This window comes from Ceratotherium simum, chromosome 33, assembly GCF_057802395.1.
Source record: "Ceratotherium simum simum isolate JZ-2026a chromosome 33, ASM5780239v1, whole genome shotgun sequence".
Taxonomy (NCBI): Eukaryota; Metazoa; Chordata; class Mammalia; order Perissodactyla; family Rhinocerotidae; genus Ceratotherium; species Ceratotherium simum.
The window spans coordinates 22,161,692-22,179,558 of NC_141932.1; the positions used below are offsets into that span (position 1 = coordinate 22,161,692).

Sequence of the window (17,867 nt, forward strand, 5' to 3'; positions counted from 1 at the left end):
TAAAGAAATTCTGGCTCACATAAACCAATGATCACGACAAGGATATTCACTGAAGTATATCTGAAATAGTGACAAACTGTTGAAACTTGAACACTAAAGAATAAAAGAAGGTTTTTAAATACATTATAGTACGTTCATATAAAAAACTGGGCCAAACGGGTTTTTAATTGTGTAGAAAAGTAGCAGCCCTACATTCAGAGGGCAAGCAACTGATTGCAGAGGAAGATGTGAGCAGCAGAGAAACACACCACCCATTTCTTTTCTCAACATAGCTAAGCATCTGCCATTTTATCTGAATAGTCCTTGCTTAGGGTTTTCTGGTTATGGCAACATTTCCAGTGTGGGTTCACACCCCAAAGGCATTAGGTATTGTGAATGGGACTTCCTTAGTAAGGTTTAAGATACACTGGGATTAAACAAAGTCAAGCAAATTTCCTTTAGTGTAGGACTCAAGTCTTTCGATAACCTGATAATAAGCATTATTTTCTTAGAAGAAATTCAGTATTCAAAACTTCATAAGCCTGTGACCACAGAACATTTTTCAAGTACCATTAAATATTACTGTTCCCAGAGACATTCTTTCAGATATGTTGGGTTAAGGCACTGGTGTCTATCTGTAATATTACAGATTACTGAATTATTATTAATCTCCTTAGGTGCAAAGTTATATAGTGATTAAGTAGGAGGTTGTCTTTATTCTTAGGAGTTGCATGATTATATACAGAAAGGTGAAATGTCATGATGTCTACAATTTATACTCAAACACCATAGCAAAAAATATGTAAAAAATTATATAGAAGCAAACCAAATATGACAATATAATTACAATCACCAAATCTAGAGAGGGCATACCAGTGTTCACTGTAATTTTTTTAAAAAAATTTTTCCAAATGGACAGTAGTCTTTTGGTTGTTTCTAATTTGTCATAAATTTTGGGCACAAAAAGTAGACTATAATTTGTATGCTTTTTGGATTATGAAAAGAAAAAGCATTACAGCTCTCCCTGATTCTTCAAAAGCTTTACTCTCATAATCTTCACACTTATCAGCTCTAGAGATTCCTTTCTCACATTAGTTTTCAGAGATGAGTTCTGATATTAGAAATGGAAGTTTATTTTACTGGATTTTATCCACAATTAATTATCTCGGTTTAAGTAAAGACTGAAAGGTAATGGAAGGCTTTTACAAATTCTTTACACTCATAGGGTCTTCCTCTCACATGAAATACTAACATCACTAATGATAAAAATAACAGTGATATTTATTGAGCACATATTTTTCTAAAGGTTTTGTTGTTTTATTAACATTTCATCTTCACAAAAATACTATTAGGGAGGTACTATTATCACCATTTTAAAACTGAGGCACAGAGGGGAGAAGTTTTTGCCAAATATCACACAGGCAGAGGTGGGATTATGAGAATTATAGTAAAGATGTGCCATGGCTAAAGTCTTGTCCCACATTCATTGCATTTACAGAATTATTTTCTGTTACAGTGCTATATAAAGTGTGGTCCCTGTACTGATGCTGGTCACAGATGTTTTCTTCTGGTCTGCAACAAGTTAAGGTACAGATACTGAGAGCAAGCGTTTAGAAACCTTTACAGAAATTTGACAGAACTAATTTATGTCCATTAAATTCAATAATAAAAAAATGGTGGCTTTCATTTTGTATGTGTTTTTCTTTCCATTTCATTTTTCTGATAATCCAATTTTATTGCATTTTATAAAAGTATTGGTCAATAACCAAGTTTGAGGGGGGAAGGTCCTTTACCTTGGTCTGAGATGCATTGTACCAGTATCAGTCTGTGAAAGTTTAACCAAGACTGGGTGATGCTGTAATTTTCAACTTGTTAAATCAATATATAGTATAAAATTATTTCTGTTAAGTTTTGCACATGAAACAAAAGGGATTCCCTAACAAGTAAAAAATTTCTTAAATTATGAGTTCTCTGCTGTTATAAAAGGCATTTTCTAAAGGCCATTGTATCCTCTTTACATTATGCATAGGGTTTCCTCACTCATATGATTTCTCTGATGTAAAGTAAGTTGATCACTACGAATAAAGGCTTTCCCACATTCTTTACATTTATAGGGTTTCTCACCAGTATGAATTCTGTGATGTCGCGTAAGTTCTGAATTAACACTAAATGCCTTCCCACATTCTTTACATTTATAGGGTTTCTCACCGGTATGAATTGTGTGATGTCGAGTAAGTTCTGCTTGAAGACGAAAGGCATTCCCACATTCTTTACATCCGTAAGGTTTCTCACCAGTATGAAGTCTAAAATGTTGAGTAAGATGATACCGACGACTAAAGGTCTTTCCACATTCCTTACATTCATATGGAATCTCACCAGTGTGAATTCTTTGATGTAAGGTAAGTTGGTAACTACAAATAAAAGCACTCCCACATTCGTTACATATGTAGGGTTTCTCACCAGTATGGATTCTGTGATGTTGAGTAAGATGATAGTGACGACTGAAGGTCTTCCCACATTCTTTACATTCATAGGGTTTCTCACCAGTATGAATTCTGTGATGCTGAGTAAGATGATTGCTACGAATAAAGGCTTTCCCACATTCCTGACATTTATAGGGTTTTTCGCCAGTATGAATTCTATGATGCTGAGTAAGTTCTGTTTGAAAGCGAAAGGCCTTTCCACATTCTTTACATTTATAGGGTTTTTCTCCAGTATGAATTTTATAATGTTGAGTAAGATTGTAGCGACGACTAAAAATCTTCCCACATTCCTTACATTCATAGGTATTCTCATTGGTGTGAATTCTCTGGTGTGAAATAAGTTGATTGCTGCGAATAAAGGCCTTCCCACATTCCTTACATTCATAGGGTTTCTCACAAGTATGAATTCGGTGATGTCGGGTAAGTTCTGCTTGAAGACGAAAGGCTTTCCCACATTCTTTACATCCATAGGGTTTCTCACCAGTATGAATTCTATAATGTTGAGTAAGATGATAGCGACTACTGAAGGTTTTCCCACATTCCTTACATTCATAGGGAATCTCACCAGTATGAGCTCTTAGATGTAAAGTAAGTTGATAGCCACAAATAAAGGCCTTCCCACATTCCTTACATTCATAAGGTTTCTCACCAGTGTGAATTCTATGATGTCGAGTAAGTTCTGTTTGGAGACGAAAGGCTTTTCCACATTCTTTACATTCATAGGGTTTCTCACCAGTATGAATTCTATGATGTCGAGTAAGTTCTGCATGAAAACTAAAGGACTTACCACATTCTTTACATTCATAGGGTTTCTCACCAGTATGAATTTTCTGATGTTGAACAAGGTATGAGCCATGACTAAAGGCCTTCCCACATTCAGTACATTTGTAGGGTTTTACACCAGTATGAATTTTCTGATGTTGACTAATATGCCGTTGTACCCTAAAGGTCTTTCCACAAATCTTACATTCATAAGGTCTCTCACCAGTATGAATTCTTTGATGTTCAGTAAGTTGATAATGAAGTCTAAAGGCCTTCCCACATTCCTTACATTCATAAGGTCTCTCTCCAGCATGAATTGTCTGATGTACTCTAAGGTCTCTAACACGACTAAAGGCCTTCCCACATTCCTTACACTCATAGGGTTTCACACCAGAGTGTATTCTCTGATGTTCGGTAAGGTGATAATGAAGTCGAAAGGTTTTCCCACAATCGTTACATTCATAGGGTCTCTCCCCGGCATGAATTGTCTGATGTACTCTAAGGTCTCCCACACGACAAAAGGCCTTCCCACATTCCTTACATTTATAGGGTCTCTCACCAGTATGAATTCTCAGATGTTGAATAAGGTATGACTGTTGTCTAAAAGCCTTCCTACATTCCTTACATTCATATGATTTCTCTCTAGTGTGAATTTTCTGATGTAGAGGAAGAGACATATGTTTGTGGATTATCATTTGACTAACGCATCCCATCTGATGTTCTTCTTGTCTCTCAAATTCATGTTTACACTGCAAATCATTTCTGAAAATGGTGTCCTCATGGATGTAGGTTTTACTTTTTTCCACTGTCTGCAATCGAGATAAATGTATTTCAGAAACATCCCTTTCTGGAAATAACTTCTTGGTGACATACTTAGACTCCAAATCTGAAAAAAAAAGCAAAAAGGAAACAAATGCTGTAATGTGATTTTTCTGTGTTGGGGATGGGATGAGGGGTTAAAAATAACACACATTAGAAGTAAAGGTTTAGAGCAGGGGTCAGCAAACTTTCTGTAAAGGGCCAGATAGTAAAAATTTTAGGCTTTGTAGGGCATATGGTCTTTGTCACAATTACTCAGCTCGGCTGTTATAGCACAAAGGCAACCATAGACGATATGTAATTGATGAGCATGGCTGTGTTATAATAACACTTTCTTTATGGACACTGAAATCTGAATGTCATAAAATTACTTTCTGTCACAAAATATTCTTCTTTTGATTTTGTTTTTCAACAATTTAAAAATGTAAAAACCAGTTTTGGCCTGTGAGCCATACAAAAGCTGACGGTGAGCTATTTGGCCCACGGGCCGTAGGCTGCTGGATCCTGGCTTAGAGAACTCTAAATTATTGTAATACAATTTTGAAAGAAGACAAAAAGACCTCAGAAAATGATGTGACTTTAACAGAGGGTAAAACAGGTGATTAGAGGAACAAGTCAAGTCAGTGGTCCTCCTGTTTAGGACGGATGTAGGGGAGTTCCTCACATATGCTGCTCTTCAGGCACCAGCCCAGACAAATGGAATCCAAATCTATAGGAACATGTCCTGGATATCCGCATTTTTAATCTTTTTCATCAGATGATGTTGATGCAGATCATTTTGAGAATCTGTACCTAATTCTTTTCCCAAAGGTTTCTCTTTACCCTTAGAATAAAATCCAAACATATTACCATGGATAAACATATTACCGCCATATCACCTTGCTTATCTGTAAGACCTGTTCAAGCCAATGACATCTTTGTTCTCAGTCCCCCATTGCAACGCATCCTTTTAGATCCTATAATATGCCACAACTTTCCCTATGTCTTAAGGCTTTTTACAGGGCTGCGTCCTTTCCCAGGAATCCTCTGACTGGGTTCTTTGTATGGCTGGCTCCTTCTCACTCTTCAGGTCTCAGGTTAAATGTCACTTCCTCAGAAAGGCTCTCCCTACTCACCACATCTAAGTCAGTCCACGTTCTTGACTCCATATTCCAGCACTTAGTTCTGGGGCTTTTCTCAACTACATACTCACTAATTTTCTCATTTGTTGTTCTGTGTATTTTCCTATACCTTAGAATTTTTGCATCGTGTTTATGAGGGATATTGATTTGTAGGTCTCTTTTCTCGTAATGTCTTTGTCTGGTTTTGGTATCAGAGTAATGCTGGCCTTGGAGAGTGAGCTGGAAGATATTCCCTCCTCTTGAAGTTTCTGGAAGAGTTTGTGTACCACTGGCACACAAATGTAAAAACCTAAAACTATAAAAATTCTAGAAGAAAACATAGGAGAAAAGCTTTGTAACCTTGAGTTTGGCAAAGATTTCTTAGATATGATCCTGAACATACAATCCATAGAAGAAAAAAGTGATAAATTGGACTTAATCAAATGAAGAACTTATGTTGTTCAAAAGACACTGTTAAGAGAATGAAAAGACAAGCCACATAATGGGAGAAAATATTTGCAAATCACACATCTGATAAAGGACTTGTATCCAGAATACAAGGGACTCTCAAAACCAATAAAGAAACAAACAACTCAATTAGCAAATGGGCAAAAGATTCTAATAGACGCTTCACCAAGGAAGCTATATGAATGAGAAATTAAGCAATGAAAAGTTGCTCCACATCATCAGGCATTAGGGAAATGAAAATTAAAACCACAATGTGATATTACTGCACACCTATTAGTATAACTAAAATTAAAAAGACTGACCATAGCACGTGCTAACAAGGATGTGGAGGAACTAGAATTCTCATATACTTCTGCTGGGCAGGTAAAATGGTACAACCACTTTGGAAAACAGTGTGGTAGTTTCTTAAAAATTTAAACACGTATTTACCATATGATCCACCCATTCCTCCCCAGATATTTACCCAAGATAAACGAAAGCATATATCTATACAAAGACTTGTACATGAATGTTTATATCAGCTTTATTTGGAAAACCCCCAAACTGGAAATAATTCAATGTCCATCAACAGGTAAATGGATAAACAAATTGTGGCATATCCATACAATAAAATACTACTCAGCAGTAAAAAAAGAATGAACTATTGATACATACAACAACATGGATGAATCTTAAAATAATTATGCTGAGTGAATGAAGCTAAATCAAAAAAAATCACTGTATGATTCCATTTATACAAAATTCTAGAAAATGCAAACTATAGTGACAGAAAGCAGATTAGTGGTTGCCTGGGGAGGGGGTAGAGAGCAGCAGGAGGAAGGGATTACTTTTGGAGGTGATGGATATATTTATTATTTTGATTGTGTAAAAGTTTCACAACATACATATGTCAACTTATCAAACTGTACACTTTAAATATATGCAGTTTACTGTATGCTAATTATACATTAATGAAACTGTTTTAAAAAGTTATAGTGTTGACACTGAACATGGGTGCATTTTATATTATGTAAATTATGCCTCAATACATATGATTGAGAAAATACACCTGTCCCATGACTCAGCAATTCCACTTCTGCATATTCCCAAGAGAAAGGAAAACATATGAACACACAAATAATTGTACAAGAATGTTCAAATCAGCTGGCATAATCTGGTTTGGGAATAAACACAGATGACTGGATCTCAGAATCTGCATTGGCTGTTTACTCTGTTTGGAATGCTCTTCCTCATCATTCACATGGCATGAGACCTCACTTCATATCTCTGCTCAAAGGTTATCCCCTCAGAACGGCCTTTGTTGAGATTATCTAAATTAGCCCCACAACCCTGCAACGTTCTGTCTCCTTACCCTGCTTAATTTTCTTCACAATGCATATCAACCTGATATTATCTTATCTGTTTGCTTGTTTACTAAATGTCTCCCTTACTACAGTATCGACACCTCCCCATAACAGCAGGAACCTACATCCACGGTGCCTAGGCTCTAGCACAGTGCCTGGCTTCAAGTCAACAGGCAATTTGTGTTGAATAAAATCATTTTAGGCAATGGAGAAATGAATATAAGTGTAACTATAAAAGCAGACTTGGAAACACAGGTAAAATGGTTGTCAATGGGGGTGAAAGAAAACAGTCCCCTCTTTGAAATGCGAGGAGGGCAAGAGCAGGGAAACGAGGAGCATGGCAGTGGGGGTCCAGGTGAAGCGCCTTTGGGAGCTCATGGTGAGGGGATCTTAATGTTTTCTGGGTCTCAGGCCTCTTCTCCACAGGCCTTGGGCCTTTGAACGGAGCTTTCCAAACAACATCTCAGGGGTGTGCGTCCCCCGAGGCGGGTGCCGTAACTTGGGAGGGCCTGATCTGCCGTCACTCACCTGAGCACCATCTTCTCGTCCCCTCCCTCAGTACCATCCAGGGCTCCTTCTCTTGCTCCAATAGAGTAATCACATCTGGCTTAGGAATGCGGCACCCTGCTCATAAGAAAGAAATGCCACATGATTTACAATAAGAACAACAACCCAAAAACTGTAAGCTCAAAATGACTTAATTCAGACTTGCTTATATTTATATTAAACTGGAGGTCAAAAAGGTACTTGATAAAATGAAAAAGCTCACTGAAGAATATTGACATTTAGATGGACTCATGATCATAGGACTAAACAGGACAGAAAGCGGAGGGAAAAGGTCTGCTCTGCTTTTAAAGGAGTCTAGAGAACACAGACTCTAGGGCCCTACAGCCTGGGTTCAAATCCTCTGCCGCCTACCAGCACTGTGACCTTGAAAAGTCACTTACCCTCCATGTGTTGTACTTTTTTTTTTCTTTTTGGTGAGGAAGATTGGCCCCGAGCTAACGTCTGTTGTCAATCTTCCTCTTTTTGCTTGAGGAAGATTGTTGCTGAGCTAACATCTGTGCCCATCTTCCTCTATTTTCTATGTGGGAAAATACAGCACGACTTGGTGAGCGATGTGTAGGTCCATGCCCAGGATCCAAACCTACAAACCCCAGGCTGCCGAAGCTGAGAGTGCGAACTTAACCACTACACCACCAAGCCAGCCCCCCATGTGCTGTACTTTTATCAAATGAAAAATGGGGCTAATATTACCTACTTCGTAGAGCTGTTATGAGAATTAAATGAATTAATATATGTAAAGATTTAAAAGGATACCAGTATACACTATTATTTTTGTCATTATTATTTTAGTAAAAGAAAAATACTGTTTCCTAAAACATATCCAGTTTCTTCCTCAAAATTCTTTCAACAGAAAACGCAAAATTCAGAGACTATAACTTTCAACCATGAAGTAGGTTAAAGAGAACATGTCTCTTCCAGGATGGGATGTGTTTGCTTGAATTTTCAATGGATATTGTTAACCCAATCTACCACTGTATAAACTGATGATCAAAGAAAGCCAGAACCCTGAGACTAGCTGATCTCTTTGAAGGTGGGCCCGACATTAACCCAGAGCAGCTATAGGAATTCTGAGCATACACATTACATGAAACCTGGCTTCTCTGAAAATGTTATAGAACCCAAATCTAGGAATCATTCAGGAAAACAGGCAGTTGTAGGAAGGGCCAAAGAGAGGAGTGAAGGTCACTGAAGGATGGGGAAGATCAAGGTGCTTAATGCAAGTGCCCATTCCCAACCCGATAACGCTCAAACCATTTCTTTCGAAACAGGGCAGAGATTCAGCTGGTTTCTTAAAACAGAGCTCTGAACTTCAACAAAGGAGAAAACTGATATTCCAGAAAGCAGACTGTAAATTATTTGCAGAGATATCCTCACCTAACGAGACCAAGTTGCTGTAGTTCTCTAGCATCACATCCCTGTACAGGGCCCTCTGCACAGGGCCCAGGCACTCCCACTCCTCCTGGGACAGGTCGATGGCCACGTCCCGGAATGCCAGGGACATCTGAAACGACAGAGCCACGTATCATAAACATTGTTTTAAAGGTATTTTCAAGATGGAAAACCGCTTTGCAGGAAAGAGGCAACATAGCGAGTAAACTGGGGTTCAAGCCTGTGACATGTAAGGAAGAATCAGGAAATTAGTATTTCTAAAGTGGGTACCTATATGCTTTCAAAGAACCCTGCTGGTACAGACAAAATGTCTGTATCCCATGGGATAATATAATCATCCAAGCGTCTGGAAATGAATAAAATAATCGAAGTTTCCTAATGAAATGAAATCATATAAACAAGCATACTGCCTATCATGTACCTGCATTTTAAGTTCTGAATAAATATGAGTTTATTGAATAAATAGAAATAGGCTGAATAAATAGAAATAAATATTTCTATATTATTTAATATTAATAATTAATTAGAAATAATTATTAGAATCATTTCTAATTCTAATATTCTAATTCTAATTCTATATAATAATTCTAATAAAAATTAACAGATTAATTTTAATTAAAATTCTAAAATTTTAATTAATTTAAAAATTAATATTAATAATTAATAATATTTTAAGGAATAAATGTTATTTACTGAATAAATAGAAATAAATTCTATCTTCCTTTCAAGGAATTAAACAAAAAAGAAGAAGCAATGAATTGCTTTTCCCCAAAAGTACTCTGAAATCTCTATCTTTGAAAACAGGACTTGATTGACATTTTATTTCATCGCAACTCAGGTTCATCATTATGCAAGATAATGTCCTAAGCATTTTTCCTTGTTGTACCAAGTGACAAAGTCTTGAGTTAATTTATTTATTGGCTGGCTAATCATCCATCTTGTGGACAGATCAGACTAATCCTTTTTTCATATTTAGGCATTTCGGTTGGACAAATGTCTAAGGTCTTCCCCAGTCCTGTGAGCCTATTTCCACGCCCCATTAGGGATCTGGAGGGTCTTCCTACCTGCTACCACCATCGTCCCTCAGCAACACCTGGCTTGATCCTGAGTCAGAGGATGCTGATGGAGGATGATCCACAATGACACTGAGGTCACTGGAGACCAGCCAACTCCTCAACCACGAAACTGACCTTTGTCCTGTTGTTCGTCCCTCTGGGGACCCCCCGGCTAGATCCCTGAAATCCCCACATGCAGGCCTCACACTCCAATCCAGTCCTATAAGCCTCTCAAGGTATGAGATCTCACCACATGCAGAACACTCAACACTGAATTCCATCTTATCAACCAGCAAACTCAGGTCCGTGGAGTCCAATGGGACCATCATCTCTGTGTCATGGAATCATGACCCTAACGAGGGAAGTTCCAATATTTCCCTCAAGGGACTTCACCTTTCACTGCTCCATCACTGCTCCTGAGAGAGACTGGCCACATAGAGAGCTGATGAATAGGTGAACACAGGTAAGAGGCAAGAGGGGCGAATGAGGAGGATGCTAGGCTGTGTGGCACCATCCTTCACTTTGATCAAAGTAACACGGAGCAGGTTCAGCAACAGGGTCGTCTTAGGAAGGAAGTCTCAGGATAATAAAAATGATCACAGGAATGCAAAACCACAACATTGCAAGGAGGAGAAATGTGAACTTACACGGGCCATGGTTTTAGAACTGCAAGAACCTGTTGGTCCTCTTTGGGCTTCCTCCACTGGAGAGGCACAGAGTCCAGCGAAGCCAGGGCTGGGGGAGGAACAAGAGGCTTTGAGACCAGGCATGTCTCAGAAATCCCAAAGTGACCTAAGTTAATATCATCCTGTTTGCCTTCTTTCTGCTTCCATCCCCACAATGCCTCATACACAAATCAGGAGAGGTAAGAGGGAGTTTGGATAAAGCCAAACCCTCCCTATACCACGGGGAGACACCTGCACAAGTACAGATATAGAGCAGAGGCCTCCTGCATGAAGCCAGACCAGGAACTCCAGCAGAAGGCTCTCTGACCCACCCCAATTTCTGATGATGCTAATCTGTAGCTGAGACCAAATTGTTGAGTCCTGCCCTGAGCAGGTCCCCTTCCATCCATGTCCACCTTCTAGAGCTGAGAAGGGGCTGCCCCATCCAAATCCGAATATCTTTCACGGCTTGGGTATGTATCTGGACTCTGCAGACATGCAGGCAGAAAACAGCAGGTGGCCTTTCCCACTGCAAAATGCACCTGCCCACATGGAGTCCTCCCCTGGCCAGAACTACAGCTCCCAGAATCCTCTGGGCTCTGTTTCCAACCAACCTCTTTCCTAATCAGGGTGATCTATCTGTTTTCCCGAAAGAAGTCATTGACCACCCAATCTCTCAATATCAAAGCTGCAGAGGTATGAATTCATGCCCACAGTCGAGAGGTGACAACAACCAAAATAGATATTTTTAGTATCTTCTATGTGATGGGTCCTTTATCACGTTAACATTAAATCATACTGTGTAGTTACCTCCACTCAACAGATGAGGTCATAGAGGCTCAGAGTAAAGTTCCTTGCTCAAATTCAATTAGTAAGAGGTAGGGCTGTGTTTTGAATCCACATCTCTAAATACAGAGCCAATTCTCTTTCAACTCTGGCTTTTTCCCCTGTATCCCAGGATTTCTTCCTTTGAATGAAACTTGAGCACAGGTAATTCGCTAAAAAGTAACAACATGTCATCCACCAAAGTTATTCCATTTCAATACAATTAAGGTATACATGTTAAATAAAGAAATATGAGTTTATAGTTATTAGATTGGCAGATTTAGAAGACTGATGATGTGCCATATGAATGAGGTCACGGGGAAATGGATATTTTGTAGATTTGTGCAACCTTTCAATAGGGCATATAGAAGTATGTGAAAGAATTTAACCACACAAACCTCCTCTGGGACTTTGTAAACGTGTATCAAGATGTATGCAGGGAAGACAGTGTTCAGCATTTTGAGTCCAGCAACAGCTGACCGGTTAAGTAAATTACAGATCATCTACGTAATGGAATATTAAGTAGATATTAAGTACTCTACTAAATTGGAGAAAATATTTAAAGGATATGGAAAATATTCAGGATATATTCTAAATAGAAAAATCAAGTTAAAAACCAGAATGTACAATATGATTACATTTGTAAAAAATACACACACACACACACACACACATATAAAGAAAGAAAGAATGAAAGACAGACAGGCAGACATCAAGACAGAAAAAAGTCCAGAAAGTTATCTATCTATATGTCAAAACTGCTGATCTGTTTGGCTTTTTTTTTTTTTTTTTTGCTGAGGAAGATTCGTCCTGAGCTAGCATCTGTGCCAATCTTTCTCTATTTTATATGTGGGTTGCCACCACAGTATGGCTGCCGATGAGTGGTGTAGGTCCGCACCCAAGATCCGAACCTGCAAACCTGTGAACCGAACCCACCAAAGCAGAGAGCACTGAACTTAACCACTACACCACAGGGCCAGCCCCTGTATGACATATTTTGATATTCTTTTTGCTTAGTATAATCCATAATTTTTAAAGCAATTTTAAATATACACATAGGCATATATATGTATTTATTTCATTTTTATAAGAGATAGATCTTCCTCTTTTAAATGATTCTCTTGAACTTGAAGAAAAAGCTCAAGATAATCTAAAATCAGCTGTTATATTTTTATTGAATGTCTTTTTTCCTTTATCTCCTAATGCCTGATTTTTTGTATATGTCCATGTATGTGAATGTACTGCCATGTCTTGTATGTATGGATTGTGGTCTCAATGAGGCTTCCTTTCACGTGCTCTGGACAGATGTATTCCCGACAGTTTATTTTGCTCTGAAACTGTTCTTTCAGCCATGATATCCTCCAAAGTGCTGCTGAATAATCTTGTCCCACTAATCTCACTTTGAATTTAACATCATTAGAATAAAAACTATAAGTTGTGCTATCCAATAGGATAGCCAATAGCCACAGATGGCTATTTAAATCAAATTTTACATTAAGTAAAATTAAATAAAATTACAAGTTCAGTTCCTCAGTGGCACTAGCCACATTTCAGGTGCTCGGTAGTCTCCCGTGGCTAGTAGCTTCCATACTGGAGAATGCAGATATAGAACATATATTTATGTATGGTATGGCAGCACTGGTATGAAGCAGAAAATCCATTTATCGCCACAGAGATCCCCTCAGTTCAGAATACAGTATTATCATAAGACCCAGCATACTTTGAGGCCTTATGTCTGATATTTGACTAAAATTCCATTTTTAGACAGTTCTTCTTAGGAAATGGCTATAAAAGCACATTAAGATATAGGTATAAGATGTTTATCATGTAACAACTTAGAATAACCAAATATTATAAATACAAATTGCTACAGGAAGCAACAGGCTGAATAAATTATGGTCGGTTGTGATAGCACACTAAGGCCGTATTCATACTGATTACACTGGTCCATAGTTATTGTTGGAGAAAGACATTCATGACGAATTACTTATTGACAGAGGCAAATTAAAGAAGTATGTAAAATTATGGGAGGGATTATAATGTCATTCATAACAGATTCTGTTGTCAGACTTTCAGAATGTGAATCTCAGTCTGACAGCTACTAACTTTTCAGTTAGTTTACTGATAAACTGGGGATAAGAATAGCACCTCTCTCATACAGTTGTCATGAAGATTGAGATATTACATATACACCACTTAATGAGATATAATTAATTAATAAAAGTTAGTTAGTATTTTTAACATAAAGGACATTTCATGTCCTTTATTCTATTGTTATTAAATAAAATTATTTTCTGTTTCTTTTTTATACTAAAATTTGAGTTCATGTCCACCCTTTTTTTTTTTTTTTGTGAGGAATATCAGCCCTGAGCTAACATCTATTGCCAATCTTCCTCCTTTTTTCCCCTTTTTCTCCCCAAAGCCCCAGTAGATAGTTGTATGTCATAGCTGCACATCCTTCTAGTTGCTGTATGTGGGACGCGGCCTCAGCATGGCCAGAGAAGCGGTGCGACGGTGTGCACCCGGGATCCGAACCAGGCTGCCAGCAGTGGAGTGCACGCATTTAACCACTACGCCACTGGGCTGGCCCCCATGTCCACTCTTATTTATAATGACATTTAAATATTTTAGAGTCAAGCCTTGAAAATGAAATTATTTTTAACTAACAACAGTAGCAAAATAGATTCTCAGAAAGCTAACCAAGAAATCTGCCCTTGTCCCCGCAGCTGCCAGAGGAGACACCTTTCTTCCACATAAAACTAACAAAAAGAATCTAATAAGGCATTAAATAGAGAACTTTAATAAGAGGTTCAATCTTATTCTCCTGTCCTATGTAAAGATTTACATGAATATTTATAGTTGTTACCATCTTATTCTGTGTTGTACTATTATAAATCTGTCCTATAAAATGTTCTTTGCATAACGGAGCTTTAAAAGATGCTTGGACTTGGGGTCCGCCCGGTGATGGAGCGGTTAAGTTTGCACACTCTGCTTCGGTGGCCCAGGGTTCGCAGGTTCAGATCCCGGGCGCACACCGACGCACCGCTTGTCAGGCCATGCTGTGGCAGTATCCCATATAAAGTAGAGGAAGATGGGCACAGATGTTAGCCCAGGGCCAATCTTCCTCAGCAAAAAGAGGAGGATTGGCATCGGATGTTAGCTCAGGGCTGATCTTCCTCACCAAAAAAAAAAAAAGATACTTGGACAGGAGAGAGTATTGCTATGTCCTGTGAAAGCAACCTTAAAAATCTAAAAAAAGTATAATCCTGAAGGACTATCTTATTTGATAAATTGTGCAATAATAATTACTCTTTTTTTGTGTGTGTGTGAGGAAGATCAGCCCTGAGCTAACATCCATGCTAATCCTCCTCTTTTTGCTGAGGAAGACCGGCCCTGAGCTAACATCTATTGCCAATCCTCCTCCTTTTTTTCTCTTTTTCTCCCCAAAGCCCCAGTAGATGGTTGTATATCATAGTTGCACATCCTTCTAGTTGTGTATGTGGCACGCGACCTCAGCATGGCCGGACAAGCGGTGCGTTGGTGCATGCCCGGGATCAGAACCCGGGCTGCCAGTAGCGGAGTGCGTGCACTTAACCGCTAAGCCATGGGGCCGGCCCCCATAATAATTATTCTTAATTGATTTATATAACCCTAAAAGGTATAAATACCTGGAAGGTATCAAACTACAGGGGTTCATTGACACTTTCTTCTTCTTCCTATATTCATGGAGGTATAAGAAACCTATGGTTGGGTAGAATTACTTTTTCTAAATAGAGTTGGCAAGTCTCTGTGTCCTTTGCCTGTTCAATTAGTACAATTTCTATTCTGCAGAAACACACACACACACACCCATATATATACAGGTGCACAGAAAAATTTTGCTGAAATATATGCCCCAAAATATTAATAGTGATGCTGGGGCTATTTTAACTTTCTTCTTTATAAGTACCTCATACAATATAACTGAATAACTGATTTTTTTTTTTGCAAAAAATGAGCATTAAAATCATAATCTTAAGTATACAATAAATCTAAGTCCAATTTTAAAATATTTTAAAATCTGGAAGCAAAGTGGTTCGACATGTGTGGTAACAGTAAGGAAACCAGTGTGACCATTATAGATAAAGCCTACCAATTCTTCAAGACAAGGAGAGCTTTTACTGACAAGATTCTTTTCTGAGTGAACATAAGTCAGGTGGGGGCATCTACAGACTAAGAAAATTTGGGTAAAGCAGACAGAACAGTGTTTGGTTCTCTCTCTACTTCTCCACTGAATAATCAATCAAAATATCACTTTGGCTATAACCCTTGTAATATGTCTTTGAATCTCAATATTAGTAAATGAGATTCATGTAAAACTTAATATTTGAGTATTATTGTTTATCACTATGAATATTACTTTACTTACATGTACTTCTTTTTCTTTTTTTTGCTTAGGAAAATTCACCCTGAGCTAACATCTGTGCCAACCTTCCTCTATTTTGTCTGTGGGTCGCTGCCACAGCATGGCCACCGACAAGTGGTGTAGGTCCACGCCCAGGAACTGAACCCAGGGTGCTAAAGTGGAGGGTGCCGAACTTAACCACTATGGGGGACTCCTACTTTTTTTCTTACGACAAACTCTTTACAAACACAAATCTCAACCCATTGATTCCTTGGAAAAATCCCTGCCTGTGATGACACAAATTTCCATGCCCAGACATCCAATCACATTCCTGCTCCTAAAAGCCTTATAAAGCAGATGTCGGGGCTGGCCCAGTTGTGTAGTGGTTAAGTTCGCGTGCTCTGCTTTAGCAGCCCGGGGTTTGCAGGTTCAGATCCGGGGCGCGGACCTACACACCACTTGTCAAGGCATGCTGTGGCGGTGTTCCATATAAAGCAGAGGAAGATGGGCACAGATATTAGCCCAGGGCCAGTCTTCCTCAGCAAAAAGAGGAGGATTGGCAACAGATGTTAGCTCAGGGCTGATCTTCCTCACCAAAAAAAAAAAAAAAAAAGCAGATGTCCGTGTCACTTACTTATGACACCAGTCAAACCACACTCTGATCTTGCCTTACTTTTAAACTGAGGTTTTGGAGGAGATCAATGATGTGATTCCACCTAAACATTAATCTCAATAAAACAAGGCTTTAACTTTAGACTCCAGGATATGCATTTCTTATTATTATAAAAAGTGAGTGCACAGGAATGATTGGAAAAACGAGGAGAGGGGCATTTGGGGGCCAGCGAGGAGAGGGATCCATCTGCATGGCCCATCACTCACTGGGAAGGAAGGCCTAGGATAGGCCACTGGACATTTCAGGAAAAGAAAAGCAAATGTTGCCACGTACTAAAACAAAAATGCCTTTGTGAACAAAGAGGAAATACACACTCACCTGATCTGGACTTTTAGATGTGCAACAATTCTTCCCTCCTCCTTAGGCTCCTTCTCTTGGAGAATGGCAGGATTGGGGAAGAAGGAAATCATGAGACACCAGGCCTTTCTTGGAGCACAGACAGACCGAGAAAATCCCCTCCAGGGCCACATCTGCCCAGACCTCACACACATAACCAGATGTGCGAGAGAGGCTGGAAGCTGTCCTCGAATTCACAGCAGATTCCGTGGATCAGAAGTACGGGAATGCTGTGGTTCCGAGAAAGGCAGCAGCACCCATAGCGCCTCCAAGTACAGACCCTCCCATCATTTCATCCCGGGAGTCTGTCTCAGGGACACTTCTAGCTCTAACAGTCCCCTCTCAAGCCCGTCTGTGCCTTCTTGCCCGGAACTTTCATCCTAGGGCTCAATATTTGACTTGCGTCTTGGGGACACTGCTCTGAGCAGACGCTCGGGGCTGTGAGCGGAGGGTGGGGACAGCAGCAGGAACCTGGGTCAGGGACATACACCGCAGAGCCAAGCACCAGTCGCAGCCTCACAACCGCACGCTCCGTCACGGAGGCCCAACCTGGACCGGACACACACACACACACACACGCCCCGCCTGTCACACTCAATCACACAATCCCCCTCCTCTGCTCCTCACGCAGGCACAGGCCTGAGGCTCCGGGCACCATGCGCCCTGGGCTCCACACTTTGGGCAGCAGCTCCATCCCCACCCTTACTCCCACGAATCCCGCTCCGCCTCACCCAGCACCGACCTCTTCCCTGCACCCGCGGTGGCTGAACCACCCAGAAGGCACGCAGAGGGCTCTGAGGGTCGCGGCTAACACTGCCCCCAGGGCTTCTGGGAAATGTAGTCCGTAGCCAGAAGCCGGCGGGCTTGGGCTGTGAATGCGCAGGCGCAGGCGCGCAGGCGCAGGCGCGCGCGGAACGGGCGGCTCCAGCCCGGCTCCCGGGGACTGGCGCGGTAAGCTGAGCGGAGCTCGCAGTCCGGGATGTGCGTGGTCTGCCAGGCTCGCCGGCCCGCACGCGCTC

The 17,867-nt window shown here is 40.0% G+C and overlaps 1 protein-coding gene across 4 annotated transcripts; it reads right to left on the reverse strand.

The window, feature by feature from the left end:
• Positions 1-1,239: 1,239 nt before the first annotated feature.
• ZNF546 (zinc finger protein 546) lies at positions 1,240-17,653 on the reverse strand. Of its 4 annotated transcripts, XM_087421752.1 has the most exons (7): positions 17,591-17,653; positions 16,831-16,880; positions 11,441-11,628; positions 10,613-10,700; positions 8,896-9,022; positions 7,483-7,578; positions 1,240-4,110 (listed from the first exon to the last, which is right to left on the reverse strand). In XM_087421752.1, exons 3-7 carry the CDS (start codon positions 11,461-11,463, stop codon positions 1,994-1,996), a joined length of 2,451 nt encoding a protein of 816 aa, XP_087277878.1. In that variant the 5' UTR covers positions 11,464-11,628; positions 16,831-16,880; positions 17,591-17,653; the 3' UTR covers positions 1,240-1,993. The 4 variants fall into 4 exon arrangements, with proteins under 4 accessions (XP_087277878.1, XP_087277879.1, XP_087277877.1 ...); XM_087421753.1 differs by lacking the exon at positions 11,441-11,628 and having other exon boundaries at positions 17,591-17,647; XM_087421751.1 differs by lacking the exon at positions 17,591-17,653 and having other exon boundaries at positions 16,831-17,582.
• Between the last annotated feature and the right edge of the window lie 214 nt (positions 17,654-17,867).

What these genes read in the sequence shown, in the direction of transcription:
- ZNF546 (XM_014796189.2), bottom strand. Translation starts at nt 17,003, where the DNA reads ATGTGTGTGAGGTCTGGGCAGATGTGGCCCTGGAGGGGATTTTCTCGG. An exon ending in GTTCTAAAACCATGGCCCGT is followed by an intron (nt 9,023 to 10,612) that starts GTAAGTTCACAT and finishes CTGTCGTTTCAG; the next exon opens with ATGTCCCTGGCATTCCGGGA. An exon ending in CAGCAACTTGGTCTCGTTAG is followed by an intron (nt 7,579 to 8,895) that starts GTGAGGATATCT and finishes TCTTATGAGCAG; the next exon opens with GGTGCCGCATTCCTAAGCCA.